General features: G+C 38.3%; 1 protein-coding gene and 3 pseudogenes across 1 annotated transcript; all 4 read left to right on the plus strand.

Annotated features, from left to right (window-relative positions):
* The first annotated feature begins 9,659 nt into the window (after positions 1-9,659).
* LOC149138892 (uncharacterized) lies at positions 9,660-10,169 on the plus strand. Its single transcript, XM_089450523.1, has one exon. It carries the CDS (start codon positions 9,660-9,662, stop codon positions 10,167-10,169), a length of 510 nt encoding a protein of 169 aa, XP_089306649.1.
* Positions 10,170-11,644: 1,475 nt separating this feature from the next.
* LOC149138893 (LIMR family protein At5g01460 pseudogene) lies at positions 11,645-12,121 on the plus strand (annotated as a pseudogene).
* Positions 12,122-15,522: 3,401 nt separating this feature from the next.
* LOC149138894 (uncharacterized) lies at positions 15,523-15,981 on the plus strand (annotated as a pseudogene).
* A 1,447-nt stretch (positions 15,982-17,428) lies between these two features.
* LOC149138895 (LIMR family protein At5g01460 pseudogene) lies at positions 17,429-17,993 on the plus strand (annotated as a pseudogene).
* Positions 17,994-23,477: the final 5,484 nt, after the last annotated feature.

A 23,477-nucleotide genomic window follows, 5' to 3' on the forward strand; every position in this document is an offset into this window, starting at 1 on the left:
TCGCAGGATTCAGTACAGAAATGGCGGGTGGAACAGTTACCCCGGCAACCTGCTTAATGAATAGACTGGACAAGTTCCTCCACTTTAACCGTCTCGAAGTGAAGTGAACCCCCCGAAAATCCAAGTGAGTATAACCGACGTCTGCTCCAGGTACAGTGGGACCTTCCCTCCACCGTCACCTTGGTAGAATCCTAGATTATGGCACTAAGGTTACCAATCACAACAATTACACCTGGGGGAACAGTCTAAACTCCGACAGCACGCAAGGGCAGAGTAACAAGCTCCAATCCCCTTACCGGCTCCTTGACAACAATCCAAGGTTTACCGATAAGTGACCCCTGGCTCCTCGACAATGGTTAATCCGAGGTTTACCGTTTGTAATACGTACTGTCTGGCGTCGTTCCCAACGAGGGAGGAATGATCCCCTCACTGGTTCGGACACGAGCTCGTGCTTCTCCTTTAAGAGGAGCTTTCCCAGAGTGTAACTGAAACAATTGGATTTGTTCTACTCAAGATAGACTATCTGTTTGGTTTTGTAGTCTTGGAGAGTTAAGTACTCACCTACTCCAAGACCCTAGCCTAAGCTATGTTGGTGCTTTCAGAGCCCTAGAAAAATAAAGATTACTAGATTGATTTTAATTTAAGCGTTACTTTTAAGGTTGTTTCTTAAGTCAAAAGGTGATGGAAGTGAAACCAGTGGTGTGTTGACTCGACTCGAAACCACTACAAAATGCACCTAGGATGATTTACCCACTACTTTACTTTTTCGATGAATTGCTTAACTAAAAAGTTGAGAGAATGCAATCTTTATAAAAGCAACTTCTTAATTGAAGACAATCAAAGAAACAATTCGTTTTTCTTTTCCAAGCATAAAAACATAACCTCTCTTTACATGCACGAAAAAACTCTTTTCTTCTTTCAAAAACAAAAAGCTACTTGAAACAAGACTTTTTAAAGAAGATGTTTTTGTATTTTTCTTTTAATAAAGCAAATAAATCTAATATAACCAAAAATCAATCTTAACAACTATTAAAATCTATGAAAATCCACTCATAAGCAAACTAAAAGCAAATTTACTCTAAGCAATCTTAACGAGGCCAAAACTAACAATGATTATTCTAAGGTGTTTTACTTGATCACAATCAAATCAAGGACTAGCTTATTGCAGAACCAAAAACTAGCCAAAACAAAACTCTAATCTTTTTGTTCTTTTTGTAAAATGGAAATCAATACTTTATAAACAAGCAATTCGAAATTTGACCCAAAACAACTCAAATGGCAAGTTGCTCACACAAGGAGACTTTACGACAGGCCCGACTTCTAAGAAGGTTGACTAACCAGAGAGATCTAAGGCTGGACAACTTTCTACTATCAAAGTCACTACAGGACCTATTGAAAAATCAAACCCTAGGCCTAAACTTCGTTGAAAACCACTAAAACACTCAAAGCTCACAAAACAAGTTCAGGTGAAAATTCTTGACAGGGTACTAAAGGATCTGGGCAGAAAACACTAAGAAAAATCAAAATCTAAAAGCAATTTAAAGCAAAAATGGAATTTTCTTAAATTTTACAGGAAGACGCAGGCAACCCGTTACAACAGGTGCGGGCCCGCTCTGTGCAGACGGCAACAGCGCGTCCAAAGACGCACTGTGCAGTACTCAGAGGGTGCGTCTCTCTGGAAAAATGAAGAAAAACCAAATCTAACTAAATCTAAAGCTAAGCCACCCAAATACTAATTCTCACAGTCAAAAACCAGAAAATAAAAATGATTTTCTCAAAGCAAAGTTCACATAAAGGAAAAGACTCTCTCATTAATGGATTCCCCAGCGGAGTCGCCAATTTGTCACACGGAATTGGTCAAGGGTGCGGACACAGCTGACCTTCCTAGAAGTCTAAGACATTCTAATGACAAACAAGACAAAATGGAGTGATCTTTCTCTAAATACACCTTTTACAACATGAAAACTACAAGTGTTTAGGCTTACCTTATTCCAAAACGCTGTTGTTGAAGTCCGTTCTTGACGATCCGGATGAGCTCCTCCTTCAAGTCAATTCCTGCAACCACAAACAATCAAACAATTACCAAGCACTTGCATTTCATATAATAAAACATATATTCAACATGCAGACCAAGGAACACATGAAATAACTCATTAACACAAGCTATTGAGAAAAATAAACCAGTTTGTATTAATAACGAAACAAAGAAACTCTTACAACCTGGCCTTGGTGTTGTGCAAGTTCCTCCCAGGGTCCATCAAGGGTTTTCCTCTACTTTGACAAAGCTCACCCTCTTCCAAGTAGAATCAAGTAAAGACAATCTCTCCTCACAAAGGCTCTAATGGAAGACCTAAATCCTGCAGCATTTACCCAAAGAAAATGTATAGCTCCAACCTCCTCTCCTTCTGGCTCAATGCCTTTATTTATAGTGCTGTAAAGAGGTTATTCAGGTCCACCATCAATGGGATCATCCCCCTCTTTGGGTGGGATAGCTCCCTTATTGATGGGATAAGTTCCTCCTTAATAGAGATACATGAACCAACTGGAGGCGCATCCATTTCATCAAACCGACCTCTAGAATGTTCTAGAAGTAACCACAAGTAACTTTTTTAAGATGAAACTTGCGCATTTTGCCTTTTACAGAAGGACGCACCTGTCCTTTGACATACAGAGCGTCCAAAGACGCAGACTTTGTGAACATTGCCAGCGTCCCCGCAGGTAAGGCTTGAGAGAACCTGCGACCCCAGAGATAAACATATTTTTTACAAGACTTTCTCTCTTCTTTGAGTTTGAGATGGATAACAGAGGCATGAGACTTGCCTAAGAGGGTAGCATGACTGTTGATTTGAGCCATACTAACTGTAAGTAGTCAAGGTGACATTTTTTAGCGTAACAGTCATTGCCAAAAAAAAGGAAAACAGAGTTATTTCGAAGTTTGAAGGGGTAAAAGCCAGGATTCGAATGTAGAGATCAACTTATTTAGGCAAGACATCTAAAGTGACTATGTCGGCCCATTTTCACATTAACTACCTTAAAATCACCCATTGCAATAGTATGTGGCCTTCACAAGAGTTTTTTGCAATAAAGGATATTCTAACACCTCCTCTTTCTCCCTGGGATCCTCCTCTCTCTTCATTTACTCAAAATATTTCTGGATCATGTTTAAGAGTTTGAAGAGGAAGTGCAACTTGAAGACGATCCCCTTCCTCGGCCAAGAAGGCAACCTGATCTGACAAAGAAACCCTTGGCTCATGAATTCTCCTGTAAAAATCATTAATGGCTTGTTCATCCCCTTCTTATAAATAGGGGGTCCTGATATTGTATAAGGGTTCGAAAATCTCAAGAGAAAAGATCTGATTTTGTAACTCCTGTGATAGATTATAGATCTTCAGAAGACCACAGATTGATGGTGATTCCTCCTTCTAAACTTTGTAGCTTGTTTATCCTATAAAATTACTTGTTTGTTTGTTCCTCAGTCCTCCTATTAATGCATCAATAAGCACTGTAATGTATTTAAATTTCCCGACATATTCATTTGTATTTCTTTAAATGCACATGCCTATGTGAGAGTTTGAAATTACATTTGCAACACTATATGATGCAAAGTCATCTTTCTTCTATTGTCTGTTCAACACTCCTTTTTAACTTAGAAAGTAGATCAACTTTATGGTTCCAGGCTCATGCTATGTGTATAAATTTCTTGGTGTTGTAAGATCCATAATATTGAGTTTCTTTCCTCACTTTGCCTGTTATGATTTACTTTAAAACAATTTTATTAAACTATGAAGTTCTGAAGGGAAAGGCTTCCACTGTCTTGTTTTATTTATGAAATCTACTTCTATGTATCAAGGATTATATCATTGGCTTACATCTTTAGGAAGAAGAACCACTCTCTCATGTTCATGTTTGAAACATAGGTGATGTCTCTTATTATTCAAAAGTAATTTGAGACGCAATGATCTGGATGACCCTAGGAACCAGTCTTGTCAGCAATCCAAGGCTGTCTCTAGGGGGATTTCTTCGTATTATGCTGCATTTGTGATGAATATGTAGGTTATAGCCATAAAAAATACAAAGATAGACAAAGCTATAAAATCTATTAAAAGGGTATTATTCCCATTCAAAAACGCTATGGTAGAATGTAGTAGATATGGATATTTTTCACATCAATATGATTTAAGATTCCATGAAGCCTAGCTTGTAGGAAAATTAATAAAGAACTTGATGATGATTTAGAAGAATTAAGACACTTGTCTTTTAAAGAATATGAAGGAGAGAGAGGGATAAAGGAAGACCCTATCACATATGCACCACATTTGTAGCTGCTAAAACTAAAAAAGATGAATATTGGGACTGAAGATAAATCCAAACTTGCTTCCATTAGCGACTATTGGGATGAATAGACTACCAAAGTTTTTTTCGATCCACTCAAGGAATATGAATATTTATTCCCTGCTTCACTTTCTGAATTAAAAGGAATTAAAGGAGAACTGGGGGAGATGAAGATAACTTTGAAACCAAATGCAAAATCAGTCAAGCATCGACCTTACAGATTAAATCCAAGGGTCAAAGAAAATGTCAAAAGGGATATTGAAAATATGTTGGCTGCAGGACTTATATTCTCGGTCATTGAGGCTGAATGAATAAGTCTAATTGTCATCTAAGGTAATAAATATTCCCAGGAAATTAGGGTGTGTGTTGATTATAGGATCCTTAACAATGCTTGTGTACATGATCCATTCCAACTCCTTTCAGTGATTGAGTTTTGGAAAATGTTGCAGGTAATAGGGATTATTATTTTACTAATGGATTTTTTGGTTACCACCAAGTGAGGATCGCAGAAGAAGAAAATAAGAAAACTACGTTCACCACTGAATGGGGTTCTTATGCTTACAATGTCATGCCATTCAGATTGAAGAATGGTCTTTGACTCTTATCACAAATTATGATAGTTGCCTTCTAAGAGAATATTCACAAGTTTCTTGAGGTTTACATGGATGAATGTATAATTTACAGTCTGCTCAAGAAACATTCTAGTTTGTTAAGAGTTATGTTTCATAGATGCGGGAAACTTCAAATCTCTCTAAATCTGAAGAAATACATTTTTGCTGTCCCCTTTGGAACTTTATTGGGTCACATAGTGTGCTAAGAAGGAGTATGTGTGGACCCTGCGAAAGTTGCGGTAATATTGAATATGTCGCCACCAACTATTGTGAAGAAGTTGCAATCAACTCTGGGACACACCAGATATTATCATAGGTTCATAAGGAATTATGTGCTAATCACTGCACCTTTGGAGAATTTTTAAAAGAAATATGAAAGGTTTGTTTGGTCTGCTAAATGTGATTCTGCATTTGACACTCTCAAAGATAAACTCACAAGTGCACCCATTTTGGTTTATCCCAATTGGAATAAATAATTCCATGTTCATATAGATGCATCTGGGATTGCATTAGAGGCTATTTTGACACAACTAGGAGAATGAAATTTAGATCATCCCATTTATTTCGTTAGTAGAAAACTTTCTACTATGGAAAATAATTGCACCACTACAAAGAGGGAAGCTCTTTCTATGGTGTACTCACTCCAAAAATTCTGGCACTATTTTTTGGGAGGTCCATTTAATTTTTTCACAGATCATTCAGCTTTGAAGTACTTAGTTAGTAAACCTGTGCTCGAAGGGAGAATTTTCCATTGGATTCTTCTATTCCAGGAATTTACCTTTGAAGTCATTGTCAAGATGGGAAGATCAAATGTGGGTCTCGATCATCTATCTCGTATTGAATCAAGAGAATCAGGAGTTTCAATTAATAATCAATTTCCTGATGCACACCTATTTCAAATTGAAGCAGTTCCTGATTACCTGGAAGATATTGCATTATTTATCACAATAGGTCAGTTCCCTCATTATGCTACTTCCACTCAGAAGTGACATATGGTTTTTCACAATGCTAACTATTAGTTGATCTTGGGAAGGTTATATAAAATGGGGCTTGACCATATTATAAGAAGATGTGTATTGGATCATAAGCGGGATAATATTCTCGGGGAATGTCATGCAGGTGTTGTGGGAGGCCATGTTGGAGGAAAATCTACTGCTAGGAAGGTATTACAAGCTGGACTATGGTGGCCGAACTTATTCAAGGATCCTAAGAAATATGCCAAGCAATGTGATGTTTTCTAGCGGATTGGTCGACCCTCTCGACAAGATGAATTACCTTTGCATCTAGTTCGGGAATTTGAGGCATTTGAAAAGTGGGTGGTTGATTTTTTTGAACCTATCAACCCACCTACTCATCTTTCCCATGCAAGATATATAATTACAACAACAAATTATCTGATGTGTTGTGCAACAATATCTCCTGTTAAAGATTGCACTGCTGATACAACTGCATGATTAATCTTTGAGAACATCATCACCAGGTTTGGCTGTCCTAGAAGCCTTACTAGAAATCACGGTTCTCACTTCATTAATGAGATAGTTCGGGTGTTGTTACATAATTTCATGATCCAACATCACAAGATCAACCCTTATCACCTACAAGCAAATGGAATTGTTGAGGCTTTCACTAAGATCTTATAGAAGGGTCTTACCAAAATTTGTTCTGCGAATAGGGATAACTGGGATGAAAGGATTCACACCAAATAATGGGATAATCACACTACTACTAAGAAGTTACATAAGTATACACTCTTTTAATTGGTTTATGGAAGAGAAGACGTAGTTCCAACAGAATTCATAGTCCCTAATCTTTTTATTGCTCATGTTACCAAGATTTTGGACAATGAATCTATCCTAGAGATAGTTGTGGCAACTAAATGAACATCACTTCCTTTCAAATTTCCATTAGACTATCGAAAAATAGAGACATAAGTCTTGGATGACCCACATATTAAGAAAAAGTCATTTTATGTTGGGGATCAAGTGTTACTCTACGACAAAAAATATATGAAGCATCCTAGTAAGCTATAGATGCATTGGCTTGGTCCATTTTATGTTGCGAAGATTTGAGATTATAGAGATATCAAAATTGTTGAGTTGGATGTTATCCTTTTTCCTAAATGGGTGAACGACACACACCTGAAACCCTTCTTTGGATCATATGTTTATTTTTTAAGGAACTCTCTAAAAAGGGAGTATTAGCCAGGTTACTATGATAGTTGCATCACTATTTTTTAGTTAGAGTATGTTTCTTTTGTCACTTGCGTCAACCATAGTTCGAGTAGGTCTCTATTGTTTATCATATAAATAAAACCTTTTTAGTTGCACTCCACCACAAGAAATTGTAGTTAGGAAAGTCTTGTCATGTCTTGTCATTACAATTACCTATGTTTTCTGCCATTAAGTCTGGTCTTGTCATAGCCGATTTATAATCTAATTTTCTTGTATTTCTATAATATTTTTAGTTAATTTTTTATTTTGGTTGTCAGTCATTTAAGTATTTAGTTCAATTTAAAGGATTTTGTCATAATTATCACATATTTTGGGTCCATAGTGAATTATTCGGTAACAATTAACTCATTCCAAACTTTTGTCACAAATTTATATATAACCCTTGCTCTTTGTCCTTTGCATGCCATTCCACCTAAGAATTTTTTGAATTTTTCTATCCTTGCTTCCATGTTGCCCTCCTCTGAGTCTCCACCTTTCATCACTCCACTATTCACTTCATTTATAATTGTTGGTCTGCTGCCATGGGTTGCCCGTCTAAAATTTCCATTTCCCTCTTCCCTATAGACTCCCGTATTCACACCACCAATGATCTCCTTGGAAAGTATAATAAAGATACCCTGGTCGATAATGAATTATCAGACCATGTTATATTCCATTCACTCCACACAGACATATTCATGGAATGTAACGTGAGACCTCATGCCCACTCCTATCTTAAAATCAACACTGAATTCTGTACATTGAAGCAATCATCCTTGTTAATTTTGCGTGAATTGCTTAGTTTTGGTACCACAAGAGAGGTCATGTGATGCACTAAGTTTTTAATTAGTTAGCTTCATGGAGGCTCATTGTGTCTAGATCAATAATACCTAATTCATGTCCACGATATTCAAAGGCTCACAAGACTGTACGCATATGGCTCTGATGTGGCTATGACATTCTAGAAGGTTTCAAAGCCAGGAAGAAATCCGACACAAATAACCTCTATACCAAGTATGGCACTCGAAGAAAGGACTAAGGAATAGTCATTGATTTGGTCAATAATCAACCCATCAAGCTAGCATATCATATTATCACTAGTAAGCTCATGTGCCACTATACAAAAGGGGAATGCTCACTCGGCGCCATATTTGTTGCAGATGCTTGTGTGAGAGGAGAACAACTCAATTAGTCCAGCTATCTGCTTAATGAGTTATTTAAAGCTGTTGAACATGTTCATGCGTAGGTGACTTATTTTATTTTTGGGTATTTTCTTATTCCCTCGTTGTGTTTAAATGGTTCCCAAATTCCCCTCGTTGTGTTTAAATGGTTCCCAAATTAAGGAAGATATTTAGAACTTGTTGTCGATGATGATGTGTTCGCTTATGCTTATGTCCCTTGGCACAATACTGAGGATTGCGAAAATCATGACTGTAATGATCTTTCCTTTGAGCAATGGTATAATAAAATGGTCATCGTCACTTGTAATGTCGCTAGGGTGCCCCTTACACTGTTGGATCACTATGCTCATAAAATTTGGTTTGGGATTAGTCACAACAACTTGTATGTTTGACAGCTCACCATCGATCCCTCAACCTTCTCAATGGGGAAATTACCATTTTATTTGAATGGGAATGCCTTCCATAATGAAGTCCTTTTATGGCCTAGGATAATAGATATGTAACAGGATAGTGAGAATCTATATTTATTTGATGCTATGTTCCCAAAGGATTCTACTGAGGATGCACTGTCTTCTTCTTGAAAATGATCTGATGATACTGATGAAGGTCTCTAGCCACTCCTAAAGAAGGTCCAAGAATGTATCTCTTTGACACACATGACTTGGGCGGAGTTACGTTCCCTAGTCCAACGAGCTGCTATTGTTCAAGCTATTACACCTGTTATCACTGACAAAATTTCAATGCCAAATGTCTTACATTTGTTTGATGGTAAAGCACATAAATCCTTTTCAGCAGTTTCGCAGTGCAACATGCTTTAAGTGATTTCGTAGCACATAATTCATATTTTGCACTGGCTGCACTACGAAATTGGGGATTTGTTCGAATCCATAGCCATTATTTCACAACTATCATATCCATCAAAATTCATCAATAGTTGTCAGCCTATACACTTCGTCTATCTTTCTTTATGGATGGCTGTATTTGGCTACTGAGTGGATTAGAAAAGTAACTGGTTAACCAAGCAGATATGAGAAATTTTTTTCCTCTTGAGGAAGTTCTTGCATCGTAGTCTATGGTTTAGATAGGCCTACTAATGGCCTTGCAAATGGTTATGGAGGTTGGCTTGGAACGAGGCTTCCGGTCCGCATTAAGTGATTTTGTTGTCATGCAGCTGCAACTTGCCTCTGTCTTTTCACATTCTCTCTGGGTACAAAGACTCATTATTTCGGCAGGACAATTTTGCATGGTGGTGCGAAGTATAGGGCCACTGGGCGAGGTTTTGTGGTGAAGCATGAGAAATGTGCAGAGAAGTGATGAGGCTGTGTATGACGAACTATTTTTCATATGCTTGTCCTAAATTTATTACTCCTTCAGTACCAAACTATGATGAAGCTCTTGTAAATTATAACCAAGATGCATATAGGCTTCAGTTGAAGCTGTTCTTATTAGAAGTAAGCCAGCAACAGCTTTTGTCAGGTCTACGGAGTTTCTTGAAGTCGTATACATCCATCTCAATGGAAAAGCTCATGAATTTTATGGACGTTGACGAGTCTACCTTAAGGACAACTCTTATGACATACAAGCATAAGACTCATGCAATTGATCATGATGGAAGAATTATATCAAATGCGGATGTTGACTTTTATATTGATGAGGATGTTGATGGGCGGGCATATCATCTGATTTTTACATGCGGAATGCAAAGAAAGGTTTGGCTTTTTGGGTTTTCATTTAATAGACAGAAGTTGGAGGCGGTTTTGGCGGCTTTTCAGAAGCTGGGTTTTCGTAGTTCAGCATCTCTTTTCTCGGCTTGGGCGGTCTATCAATTGGGTTGAAGAAAAAGCTGAAGAAGTTGCATTTTTGCAGCATTTGTTGATTTGGGTGTGTCTACTTTAGGCCCTTTTAGGCCGCCTTTTGATCTATATCTCTAAGCTTCATATCGGTTTTTGATCTGGGTGTGGCTTCTTTTGAAGACTGGATAAGGCATACATTGCATTCCTGGATCTGAAGTTGGTACTTGGAAGCTTTTGGACTTGGGTCTCTGGAATTTTGGTTGATTATATTCCTTGGACAGTGTTGGGCTTCTTAGAATTGAGGTCATTTTACCCTTAGTTTGCTTTGAAGAAGGCGAGGAAACATCAAGGAAGCGAAATGGTCGCACCCAAGCCCGAGGACATCACTCATCCACCAATGGAACAACTGTCAGGCCTACCATCACTTTTTGACGAGAACAAAACACGAAGTGCTCTGCACAAAATATATGATTTTAACGTTATGAAAATTAAAGGAGGAAGAATGGGTGCAGTGAATGGCATGCATCAAAATGGAAAAGTGGATGAAACGTGCATGAAATCACGGGAGATATGGACAGGTGTAACATATGGTGTTGCTGCAACAATGCTTCATGTAGGATTGGAGCATTAGTCCTTCATTACAGCTGTGGGGATTTTTCTAGCGGGCTGGTCAGAAGATGGTTTTGGGTACTGGTTTCAAACACCTGAAGCTTGGACAATCGATGGCCACTATCGGTCCTTGATCTACATGCGTCCTCTTGCAATATGGGCGATGCAATGGAATCCTCCTAAAGCTGTTCTAGAGGCACCCAAGATAAATCTGATGGAGAGAGAACATCCATCACAATTTCACGCCGAGTGTTTGATGAAATGGTTGAAGAATAACCTCATTGCTTTCTTCTGGTTCTATAAATTCTCTTTCGTACCCAGACATATTACGATAATAGCAGAAGAGAAAGGGTATTATTGTGTTATTGTTATTGTCGGTCAAGAGAAAGATTTAGTCGCTTCAGCAGAAAGCCGCAGAATGGAGCGGTGTGGCTCCAGAGGATGCATTTGCTATAGACGGCACTAACTTATATATAAAGCTTGGGCACCAAACCTTCGTTGATCTCTCTACGGGATTCTACAATAGGGTCTACGCAGATGATCAGCAGTGGTTTCAATCAATCTTTGCCAACTCAAGAAAAGAAGATGCCATCCAAAACCAATATGAGTTTTTTATCCAAAGGATGGGAAGTCCGCCTTTTTATTCTCAACGGAAAGGTCATCCAGCCCTTATAATGCGTCACAAACCATTCCCTGTCACCAGAGAAGCAGCAGAAAGATGGCTTCAGCACATGGAAAAGGCACTAGATAGTGTTTCCAAAATTACAAGATGTGGTTTTGTGGAATACTATAATAGTTGGATATGCCCTAAATGGGTTTTAACAGTGCTTGGCTATTTGGCAAGATTGATACTTGGAATATTTGGGTTTATTGTTTCGGTGGCTTGGGTTGCGCACATTGTGTTGTACATGTTGATCAATCCTCCTGTCACTCCCTTCCTTAATGAGGTTTTCATCAAGATAGATTCTGTTTGGGGGCTTTTTGGAACTGTAGCATTTGCTTTCTTTTGCCTCTACCTCCTCCTTGCTGTGATAGCAGGGGCAATGGTTCTTGGCTTAAGGCTTGTTTTTATAACAATTCATCCAATGAAGTGGGGTGGAACATTGATGAATTCTTTCCTTTTCAATGCGGGGCTTATTCTTCTTTGTTCAATCAGTGTCATCCAATTTTGTTCCACAGCCTTTGCTGTGTATGCACAAGCAACTGCTGCTCAGGAGATATTTGGTCGCACTCTTGAATCCTTGCGTGGCATTTAATACCTTTACAAGTACAATGTGTTACAAATAGTCTTTATTGTTTTGGCTGGTCTAACTTTGATCTATTATCTTGCTTTTGGTTGGAAAAAACGAAAACCAAGAGGAAGGCTACAGCTCGCTAGTTAAAATGTGCAGTACATGAAGAATATCCATGCACCTGTATTAAGCACACCAGCAGTGAAAGTTGCAGTCCTATTGGTGTTCAGTGGTTTTGCTTTTGCAAGCAGTGCATTAACTACAAGGCTTCAACCAGGTTTAGAGCAACAAGTGATACTTCCAAGAGACTCTTATTTCCAGGGCTATTTCAATAACATATCTGAGTACCTTCGATTTGTCACTCGAGCTACAAATGACTTCAATATTACACCAAATGGCATGCTTCTAGGGCAGGGTTCAGTTCTGAATGATGTTCTTGTAGCCAGATTCATGCAGTTATATTTGGGACAGTGAAAGGCTTACAGCACATCAAGGACATCTTACAGCACATCAAAAATGTGGCAGTCTTCCACATTTTGGGTTATTAAAATCTAGAAGACATGTTTCTGTGCATTCGAGTACTTTGGAGAAAACTGAAGCCGAGAAACCAGGGACATCTCCTAATACTTCTGAACAGTTAAAAGATTCAACATCCAAGGTTAACGTGGGGCATCAAACATCCATCTCAGCTATCTCAGCTAAACTCCAGATGTCAAAGAACGAAGAGAAGCCATCATGAATATAATATAGAGTTAGAGTCATAGTAGATTTAGAACTCTTAAAAACTACAGTCAGCGCTTTGTTGCATTTATTAGTTAGTTAAATGTTGATAGGTGTCATTAGAGGTAGTGATCCAATTCCCCTCATGCTGGAGGAGGAAGCTCGAATTAGTTGGAATAAGGATTCTATATATAGCTGAAACAGAAATGGAATAAGGGTTGAAAAAATTTGATGAACAGAGCATTGTTTTGGCTTATGTAAAGACAGAGTTTTCAGTAATATAATAGAACTGCTTTTCTTCTCAGGATTCATAAAGTGTTTCTATGTTCAAGATGTGTGGTTTTACTTTATCCTTGATTTATTTTACAGTTGCATAGATGTGTAATCACTCAGAATTCACTTATGCTGCTCTGATTTCCTGTACGCATTCATGAACTGTGGTTTTATAAGAGTTGTGTTTTGAACATTTAAATGCCACATGCCCTGACTTCTATGTAAAGGCTGTATCATTATTTGCTGAGGTTTTATTGACTCCATAGGCCCAATGGAAACTTATGTAATGTTTGTCCAACCTTCATATTTGTCACTGTTATTTCACAAGAGTTAGCCCTCTTATTTTTTAATCAAAATCAATAACCTTTTGAGAGAGCCCTCTCAGGCTAAGGAGGCTAAACCTTAGTCAAAAGATTGGTTTGAAATAGTTACTTGAAGTCTTCCTGGTTTGCAGCCTTCCAGGGCTTGATTTTGAGATAACATTTTGGTGCGTCTGCCGGGAGTCTGAAGATTATTCATTCCCGAAATCAATGGTTGAACTTCTGAAGGTAGCAGGAGCTCAGACATCTTTTTGAGGCTGCAAAACTACCTTGGTGACTCCACACATCAAATAATAAATCGGAAGGTGACTCCATTGCTAGAAGATCAGTAGCTTGATGAAGTTTCAAGATGAATTTCACTGCAAGAATGAATGCCAGGTATGCTCCTATGAATCGGTCTCATATCCCTAGCTTTCCAAATCCTATGCCAGAGGTTGATTGGTTAGAGGATCTTCCAATATTCAAAGATGAAAAGAAAGATGATGCTGCTCTTCATTTGGTTAGGTTTCATATGCATGTACGCAGTCTTAAGGTTCATTTCCCTGAAGATTGTCTCATGAAAATGTTTATGACCACTTTAGAAGGAAAAGCATGGTCTTGGTATAAAAGTCTGGAAAATGGTTCAATATATTCGCTTGCTAGTTTTCATGATGAATTCTGTGAAATGTATAAAGAAGGTTATCCTTCCTTATTGCTGCTTAAAGATTGTTGTAGGCATTCTTTAAGTCTTATTCAGTACTTGGAAGATTGTTATGATGATGATGAATTTATGGATGAAGAAATTTTAGAGGCTCTTCATAACAATGCATTCCAGCACCAAGGAGAAAGTATAACATCTCATGAAACGCAGCATGAAGAGCAGCAGGGGTTTACTTGTGAAAACCATGTTTCATCCTTTGATGTTGATGTAGAGATGCAGCAAATTTGTCAGGCTTCAGATCATTATGAGTATGAAATAGATTGCAAACAACAAGAAGAAGTACTGGAAGATAGCTTTTACGACCCTCAGGCAGAGGAAAAGGTTGGTTTTTTATGTCAAACTTCTCAGCAGCTTACAACAATAACTGATCATAAGAAAGAGGAAAATTACATTGTTTGTAGGCAGCATTCAGAAAAGAAGTTCGATAGCATATCAAAAGAATTTTGTGTGGTTGAGAATCAGTTGTCTAAAGATGTAGAATGTTATGATGATCATCAACATAACCATGTATTCTTTGACCCTATAAGTGAATATATGGACAAGATTTGCACTCCGGTCTTTCATTTTCATTTGTATTATGAAGATCAAGTATATTATGAGTTGATGTGGTCATCTCACTACCATGGTTATTTTGAGGTTGAATGCAGTCAAGAGCCTCCAATATCAGAGAAGACAATTGATTGGCTTTATTGGAAATATCATGTTGCTTGAGCTACAAGTGGAGCTTGCAGCTGATAGGGTAGGTAGGTAGGAAAGTGCAAATAAGAAAGTGCAAATAAGCTCAAGGTGACTGAGCATTTTTTTTTTTTTTCAGTAGTGGTAGATTTCTTTTTCCCACAGTGATCATCAAGTTTAAGCCCGAGGTGAAGCCCCAAGGAACTTAAAGAAGATGTTTGTCAAATAAATTTTATAAGGCACTGGAACTGCAGGTTCCAAGTGGAGCCACTGTTATCATTGACAAAATTTCAATGCCAAATGTCTTACATTTGTTTGATGGTAAAGCACATAAATCCTTTTCAGCAATTTCGCAGCGCAACATGCTTTAAGTGATTTCATAGCGCATAATTCATATTTTGCACTGGCTGCGCTACGAAATTGGGGATTTGTTCGAATCCATAGCCATTATTTCACAACTGTCATATCCATCAAAATTCATCAACAGTTGTCAGCCTATACACTTCGTCTATCTTTCTTTATGGACGGCTGTATTTGGCTACTATGTGGATTAGAAAAGTCACTGGTTAACCAAGCAGATATAAGAAAAATTTTTCCTCTTGAGGCAGTTCTTGCATCGCAGTCTATGGTTTAGATAGGTCTACTAATGGCCTTGCCAATGGTTATGGAGGTTGGCTTGGAACGAGGCTTCCGGTCCGCATTAAGTGATTTTGTTGTCATGCAGCTGCAACTTGCCTCTGTCTTTTCACATTCTCTCTGGGTACAAAGACTCATTATTTCGGCAGGACAATTTTGCATGGTGGTGCGAAGTATAGGGCCACTGGGCGAGGTTTTGTGGTGAAGCATGAGAAATATGCAGAGAAGTGATGAGGCTGTGTATAACGAACTATTTTTCATATGCTTGTCCTAAATTTATTACTCCTTCAGTACCAAACTATGATGAAGCTCTTGTAAATTATAACCAGGATGCATATAGGCTTCAGTTGAAGCTGTTCTTATCAGAAGTAAGACAACAACAGCTTTTGTCAGGTCTACGGAGCTTCTTGAAGTCGTATACATCCATCTCAATGGAAAAGCTCGCGAATTTTATGGACGTTGATGAGTCTACCTTAAGGACAACTCTTATGACATACAAGCATAAGACTCATGCAATTGATCATGATGGAAGAATTATATCAAATGCGGATGTTGACTTTTATATTGATGAGGATGTTGATGGGCGGGCATATCATCTGATTTTTACATGCGGAATGCAAAGAAAGGTTTGGCTTTTTGGGTTTTCATTTAATAGACAGAAGTTGGAGGCGGTTTTGGCGGCTTTTTAGAAGCTGGGTTTTCGTAGTTCAGCATCTCTTTTCTCGGCTTGGGCGGTCTATCAATTGGGTTGAAGAAAAAGCTGAAGAAGTTGCATTTTTGCAGCATTTGTTGATTTGGGTGTGTCTACTTTAGGCCCTTTTAGGCCGCCTTTTGATCTAGATCTCTAAGCTTCATATCGGTTTTTGATCTGGGTGTGGCTTCTTTTGAAGACTGGATAAGGCATACATTGCATTCCTGGATCTGAAGTTGGTACTTGGAAGCTTTTGGACTTGGGTCTCTGGAATTTTGGTTGATTATATTCCTTGGACAGCGTTGGGCTTCTTAGAATTGAGGTCGTTTTACCCTTAGTTTGCTTTGAAGAAGGCGAGGAAACATCAAGGAAGCGAAATGGTCGCACCCAAGCCCGAGGACATCACTCATCCACCAATGGAACAACTGTCAGGCCTACCATCACTTTTTGACGAGAACAAAACACGAAGTGCTCTGCACAAAATATATGATTTTAACGTTATGAAAATTAAAGGAGGAAGAATGGGTGCAGTGAATGGCATGCATCAAAATGGAAAAGTGGATGAAACGTGCATGAAATCACGGGAGATATGGACAGGTGTAACATATGGTGTTGCTGCAACAATGCTTCATGTAGGATTGGAGCATTAGTCCTTCATTACAGCTGTGGGGATTTTTCTAGCGGGCTGGTCAGAAGATGGTTTTGGGTACTGGTTTCAAACACCTGAAGCTTGGACAGTCGATGGCCACTATCGGTCCCTGATCTACATGCGTCCTCTTGCAATATGGGCGATGCAATGGAATCCTCCTAAAGCTATTCTAGAGGCACCCAAGATAAATCTGATGGAGAGAGAACATCCATCACAGTTTCACGCCGAGTGTTTGACGAAATGGTTGAAGAATAACCTCATTGCTTTCTTCTGGTTCTATAAATTCTCTTTCGTACCCAGACATATTACGATAATAGCAGAAGCGAAAGGGTATTATTGTGTTATTGTTATTGTCGGTCGAGAGAAAAATGCAGTCGCTCCAGCAGAAAGCCGCAGAATGGAGCGGTGTGGCTCCAGAGGATGCATTTGCTATAGACGGCACTAACTTATATCTGAAGCTTGGGCACCAAACCTTCGTTGATCTCTCTACGGGATTCTACAACAGGGTCTACGCAGATGATCAGCAGTGGTTTCAATCAATCTTTGCCAACTCAAGAAAAGAAGATGCCATCCAAAACCAATATGAGTTTTTTATTCAAAGGATGGGAAGTCCGCCTCTTTATTCTCAACGGAAAGGTCATCCAGCCCTTATAATGCGTCACAAACCATTCCCTGTCACAAGAGAAGCAGCAGAAAGATGGCTTCAGCACATGGAAAAGGCACTAGATAGTGTTTCCAAAATTACAAGATGTGGTTTTGTGGAATGCTATAATAGCTGGATATGCCCTAAATGGGCTTTAACAGTGCTTGGCTATTTAGCAAGATTGATACTTGGAATATTTGGGTTTATTGTTTCGGTGGCTTGGGTTGCGCACATTGTGTTATACATGTTGATCAATCCTCCTGTCACTCCCTTCCTTAATGAGGTTTTCATCAAGCTAGATTCTGTTTGGGGGCTTTTTGGAACTGTAGCATTTGCTTTCTTTTGCCTCTACCTCCTCCTTGCTGTGATAGCAGGGGCAATGGTTCTTGGCTTAAGGCTTGTTTTTATAACAATTCATCCAATGAAGTGGGGTGGAACATTGATGAATTCTTTCCTTTTCAATGTGGGGCTTATTCTTCTCTGTTCAATCAGTGTCATCCAATTTTGTTCCACAGCCTTTGCTGTGTATGCACAAGCAACTGCTGCTCAGGAGATATTTGGTTGCACTCTTGAATCCTTGCGTGGCATTTAATACCTTTACAAGTACAATGTGTTCCAAATAGTCTTTATTGTTTTGGCTGGTCTAACTTTGATCTATTATCTTGCTTTTGGTTGGAAAAAACGAAAACCAAGAGGAAGGCTACAGCTCGCTAGTTAAAATGTGAAGTACATGAAGAATATCCATGCACCTGTATTAAGCACACCAGCAGTGAAAGTTGCAGTCCTATTGGTGTTCAGTGGTTTTTCTTTTGCAAGTAGTGCATTAACTACAAGGCTTCAACCAGGTTTAGAGCAACAAGTGATACTTCCAAGAGACTCTTATTTCCAGGGCTATTTCAATAACATATCTGAGTACCTTCGAGTTGTCACTCGAGCTACAAATGACTTCAATATTACACCAAATGGCATGCTTCTAGGGCAGGGTTCAGTTCTGAATGATGTTCTTGTAGCCAGATTCATACAGTTATATTTGGAACAGTGAAAGGCTTACAGCACATCAAGGACATCTTACAGCACATCAAAAACGTGGCAGTCTTCCACATTTTGGGTTATTAAAATCTAGAAGACATGTTTCTGTGCATTCGAGTACTTTGGAGAAAACTGAAGCCGAGAAACTAGTGACATCTCCTAATACTTCTTAACAGTTAAAAGATTCAACATCCAAGGTAAACGTGGGGCATCAAACATCCATCCCAGCTATCTCATCTAAACTCCAGATGTCAAAGAACGAAGAGAAGCCATCATGAATATAATATAGAGTTAGAGTCATAGTAGATTTAGAACTCTTAAAAACTACAGTCAGCGCTTTGTTGCATTTATTAGTTAGTTAAATGTTGATAGGTGTCATTAGAGGTAGTGATCCAATTCCCCTCATGCTGGAGGAGGAAGCTCGAATTAGTTGGAATAAGGATTCTATATATAGCTGAAACAGAAATGGAATAAGGGTTGAAAAAATTTGATGAACAAAGCATTGTTTTGGCTTATGTAAAGACAGAGTTTTCAGTAATATAATAGAACTGCTTTTCTTCTCAGGATTCATAAAGTGTTTCTATATTCAAGATGTATGGTTTTACTTTATCCTTGATTTATTTTACAGTTGCATAGATGTGTAATCACTCAGAATTCACTTATGCTGCTCTGATTTCCTGTACACATTCATGAACTGTGGTTTTATAAGAGTTGTGTTTTGAACATTTAAATGCCACATGCCCTGACTTCTATGTAAAGGCTGTATCATTATTTGCTGAGGTTTTATTGACTCCATAGGCCCAATGGAAACTTATGTAATGTTTGTCCAACCTTCATATTTGTCACTGTTATTTCACAAGAGTTAGCCCTCTTATTTTTTAATCAAAATCAATAACCTTTTGAGAGAGCCCTCTCAGGCTAAGGAGGCTAAACCTTAGTCAAAATATTGGTTTGAAATAGTTACTTGAAGTCTTCCTGGTTTGCAGCCTTCCAGGGCTTGATTTTGAGATAACAACACCTATGTCTATTTCCCCACCAACCATTGCTTCTTCTCTTCCTCCATTTACCGACCCCACCCCAATTTCCCCTCTTCCACCCCTTCCAAATCCCAAACCACCTATGTCTGGCCTCATCAATCTCATAGAGGAGGGTCCTACAGCTACCACTTAGCCCACTGCGCTCGTCACTAAAGAGCGATCCACTTCCTCGCATTCTTCGGCCAATGCATCGACACAAACTCTTGAGGAAACCATTTCTGACCACCTTGATTCTGATACTGGCTTTGATGACACTATTGAAATGGACACTGAACCAATTGCTATTACTTATGTCATCCCACTTCGATTTGCTGCTACTATTCCACCTCCACTTCCGCCAGATTTTGAGCCGTCTGTCCCCACAACATCAATACCCTTGTGACTTTCCAATTTAATTGTCTCCGTTGAACAGGTCGCTACCTTCGTTAGTGAACCTGATCATTTCTGAAAAATCATTTCCCTTGTTGTGCAAAAACATGACATCATTCCTCTTCTGCCAACACCTGTTATGTTAGAGCTTCATTAAGATATTTGTAAGGAGCATGAATAGGAGTGAGAATTTTCTCCTCAGGGACAGTCAGAAAAATGGTTTCTAGTGGACAACCATTGTAGACTAGGTTTCCCCCTTTGGATACCCTCATAGAAGATGAGATTCATACATGGTCTAGTTCACAAATCTTTTAATTCATTTCTGCCTTTGCCGCACTACTTGAAAACGTCTTAGTTCATGTGGAATCCTGGTGTACAAACCTTTTTTCCACCTGTGATAATCATCACTGAGCACCTCACCTTGGTTAAAAGTGAGCGTGATCAGTTACAGGTAGATAAAGCTCAGTTGGAGTAGCATATTTTAGATATGTGCCAAATTTCAGTCTATGTGGCCTTGCTGAGTTTGTTGTAAAAAAAATTGAATAATTTGCCACCTATTCCCCTGTTGAACATTGTGAATTTGTTGAAGCGACTTGTTTTAGGTTGGTTGTGTAGTCAGGAGTTACAGGCTGGTGATAGTAGAATTTCTCAAGCACTCTCAGACTTGTCCACCTAGTACCATGAGTAGATCACCCAAGAGATTGCTACGACATTGACAATTAAAGAGACCCTACCACAATTATGAATGACCCCTAATACATTTTCCATCAAGTCTCTGACTGGAATGGTGTTCTTGCCAAGAATAATCATATGGTATATCTACTCCAGGAGAATGTCAAACAACTTTTTTCTCAGGCTATGAGCACCTCTGATTTGGATAAACAAAAAAAACATTTGGTGCAAGCAGATGTGTTAGATTCTCAAATCAACCACATAAAAGATACCTCACAATTTACCAAGTGAGTACTCCATGACCTTCGTCTTGTCACGCAACATCACTTTTTCACCTTGAGGTCTCTGACTATGAACGAGACAGCCAATTCAAGAACTTATTTAGTCCCAATCCACTGAGCCTAATGTTGAGACCACTGTGCAATTCGTTGGTCAAGTCTCTACTATATTAGAAACATGGAATGGTGTTGTTTCTACCTATACCAATTTTAAAGATGATGTGCTGAAGATGGTACCAGAGATGGGTCCCTCATTTGAAGGAGAAAAAATTTCAAATAATGAAACAAAACCAAATCAAGGACCAGATGCACCAACAATACATTGACTTGAAGGCGAGTCAATAGATTTTGGTCGGGGTCTGTTGGGTCCTTTGTCTTTTGGAGAATGGAGAAAATAGGCTTGAAAAATAGTTGCAGAGGAAAAATGGATAAAGCTACCGGAAGTAGGTCATCAAAAACTTGAATGCGACATAAAATTAAATATTGGGATCCGCATAGCTGAAAAAGTAGGAAAGCACGCCCACAGAAATAGGAAAGCTAGGTTCATTATGTAGAATCAACAAGAGAAAGGGACCAAATCAAAATCAAGATCAAGTAACATCTGCAAGGGCCCAGATCAAGTGAGCGAGACTATAAAAGAAGACATAGAAGAAAAATAGGGTGTCTTCTAGAAATAGAACCTCTGATCCATATGTTTTCCATTTGTCGTTGATAAATTCCTGTAGGATTCTGCATTTGCATATATGTTTTGATTCATGTATTGTGAGTTCCAGAGTAGTATTTGATCTGAGAGGGTCACGCAGATTTGTCTGATCCTCAATGTAATGGTTGGGTATATTAATAAAGAAAGGAGTTCTGGGAATTTCTGTGTTACTTAAATTAATCATTGTATGGGCCCTTTTAAATTTTCTTGTCTCTTTTATGATGTCTCTGTGTATCTTTTATAAATGCATGCCTAAGTTGTTATGTAGTTGTGTAGAATAATCAAATGGTTAATGGTGTAAAATATATTATGATAATTGTTGTCTAATAAAAAGTGTCTTTTAAAAACTCCTAATTACCCCACATTAATCATCAACTCGGGCAAGTCCTTTTATTCCAAGAGTGTACACAATATGTGCATGCTATAAATCCAAAGAGTAATGTTTCTTGAAATTAAGTATAAACCTTTGATACAAGAGTAAACGGATGCATCTAATAAACTCAAATTGAAATCATTAAAGGAAATATGACATCTAAGCTTCAAGACTCAATCCTCTACTGAAATCGTAATCAAATCTCACACAAGAAATTCAATTAACAATAGCATCAGCCGAGAGCACAGTAGCAATAACTCATCTCTTCTTAGCTGATTCAATCTAAATCATACTCAATCTCTACGAAGCAATCCAAATGGAAATGATATCAATATGAGAGTTCGATAGCAATAACCAAATGCTTACAGTTGATTAAATCAATATGATTCACTATCTAAATAATTGAATCTGGAATAAGCGTAAATTGAATCAAATGACAGTGCTATAAAATATGTAAAGCAAATGTACTACTTCAATACAGGAAAGCGGTAAATAGCGAACAAGATAAAATCACAGAAAATGGGAAAATTAACAAACCAATCAAACTTGCGAGAATTAGAAATATATAACACAAGGAAGCAGTTTAATCCACCAGAGGCCGGGCCCTTAGCCACTAGCGAACACTGCTGAGCTACTTCAAAGAATACGAATGAACAACAACATCAATTATATATTAATCATTGAACTTAAGTAGCATTACAATATGGTTGCATTCTCCAATAGCACAAGTCTGTAAATTAAAATTAAAATTTTTAAATAATAGAGATCCATCCCCTTTCTTCCTACAATCATTTAATGTGATCCCTCAGGATCTCTCGATCTTGAGGGATTCACAACTGATTGATATCTTTAGACACCTTTCCTACTTCGGGTTGATCCTCCTAATTCATCCTCCGCCCTATCCGCAACCGACGCATTTCTTCCTTCATTTGTTGGTTTATGTTGTTCCATCATTAGGGAAAAACAACTGTTCCTTTCGTCGTTTTTCTGCATAAAGAAGAGTGAAAGTTAGTTACAATGGATAAATATTAACTGTGAGTAGTTCATCTGTTTCTTGTCATAATCCATCAATATATTAGCGTATTAAGATATGAAAAAGGTAAGAAAAGAGGAAAAAGGTGATGAACTTAAGAGTAAATACATACCCATTTCGTAACTCAACATACTCCCCTGCTTACCCTGTTTCATGTCCTCATGAAAAGTAAGTAATTATTATGCAGTGTAGTTAAAGAGTAGGCTGGAGAAGGAGCGTCAAAAATTGGTCTAAAACCATGATGTTCAGCTAGGAGTGCAAAAGTGAGCCCTTCCTTTCCTTCAGGAAATTCATAGATAGCCCGATAACCTTCAGGAGGATACCAAATGATGGGGCTATGAAACCAAAATCCTAACCAATAAGGTCCTTCTCTTAAAATAAGATTGCTATAGGTGACAAAACGGGCTGCAGCGGCTTTAAAATTTATGTAATTAAATGGCTTCCTATCCTACACAATACTAGTGGATACTGTCCACCTGAGCTTGGATGCAACCATAGAGCTTTCTTGAATGGAGAGTAAATATGATACTCCTTTTTTTACAATCTCCTTATGAATGGGCCCTAAAATTTTAATCACCCCTTCTCGTGTCATCAGACTCTTATGGTTGGCAAGCATTTGTAAAGGGTGCTTGGATTCACTTCTTACCCAAAGATCTAGTCCAAGTTCTTGTTTTTGGAATGCATTACGAGATTTAAACCATTTGAGTT

This window comes from Pinus tabuliformis, chromosome X, assembly GCF_031772625.1.
Source record: "Pinus tabuliformis cultivar Carrire ecotype Pingquan chromosome X, CPIR1, whole genome shotgun sequence".
NCBI classification, from domain to species: domain Eukaryota; kingdom Viridiplantae; phylum Streptophyta; class Pinopsida; order Pinales; family Pinaceae; genus Pinus; species Pinus tabuliformis.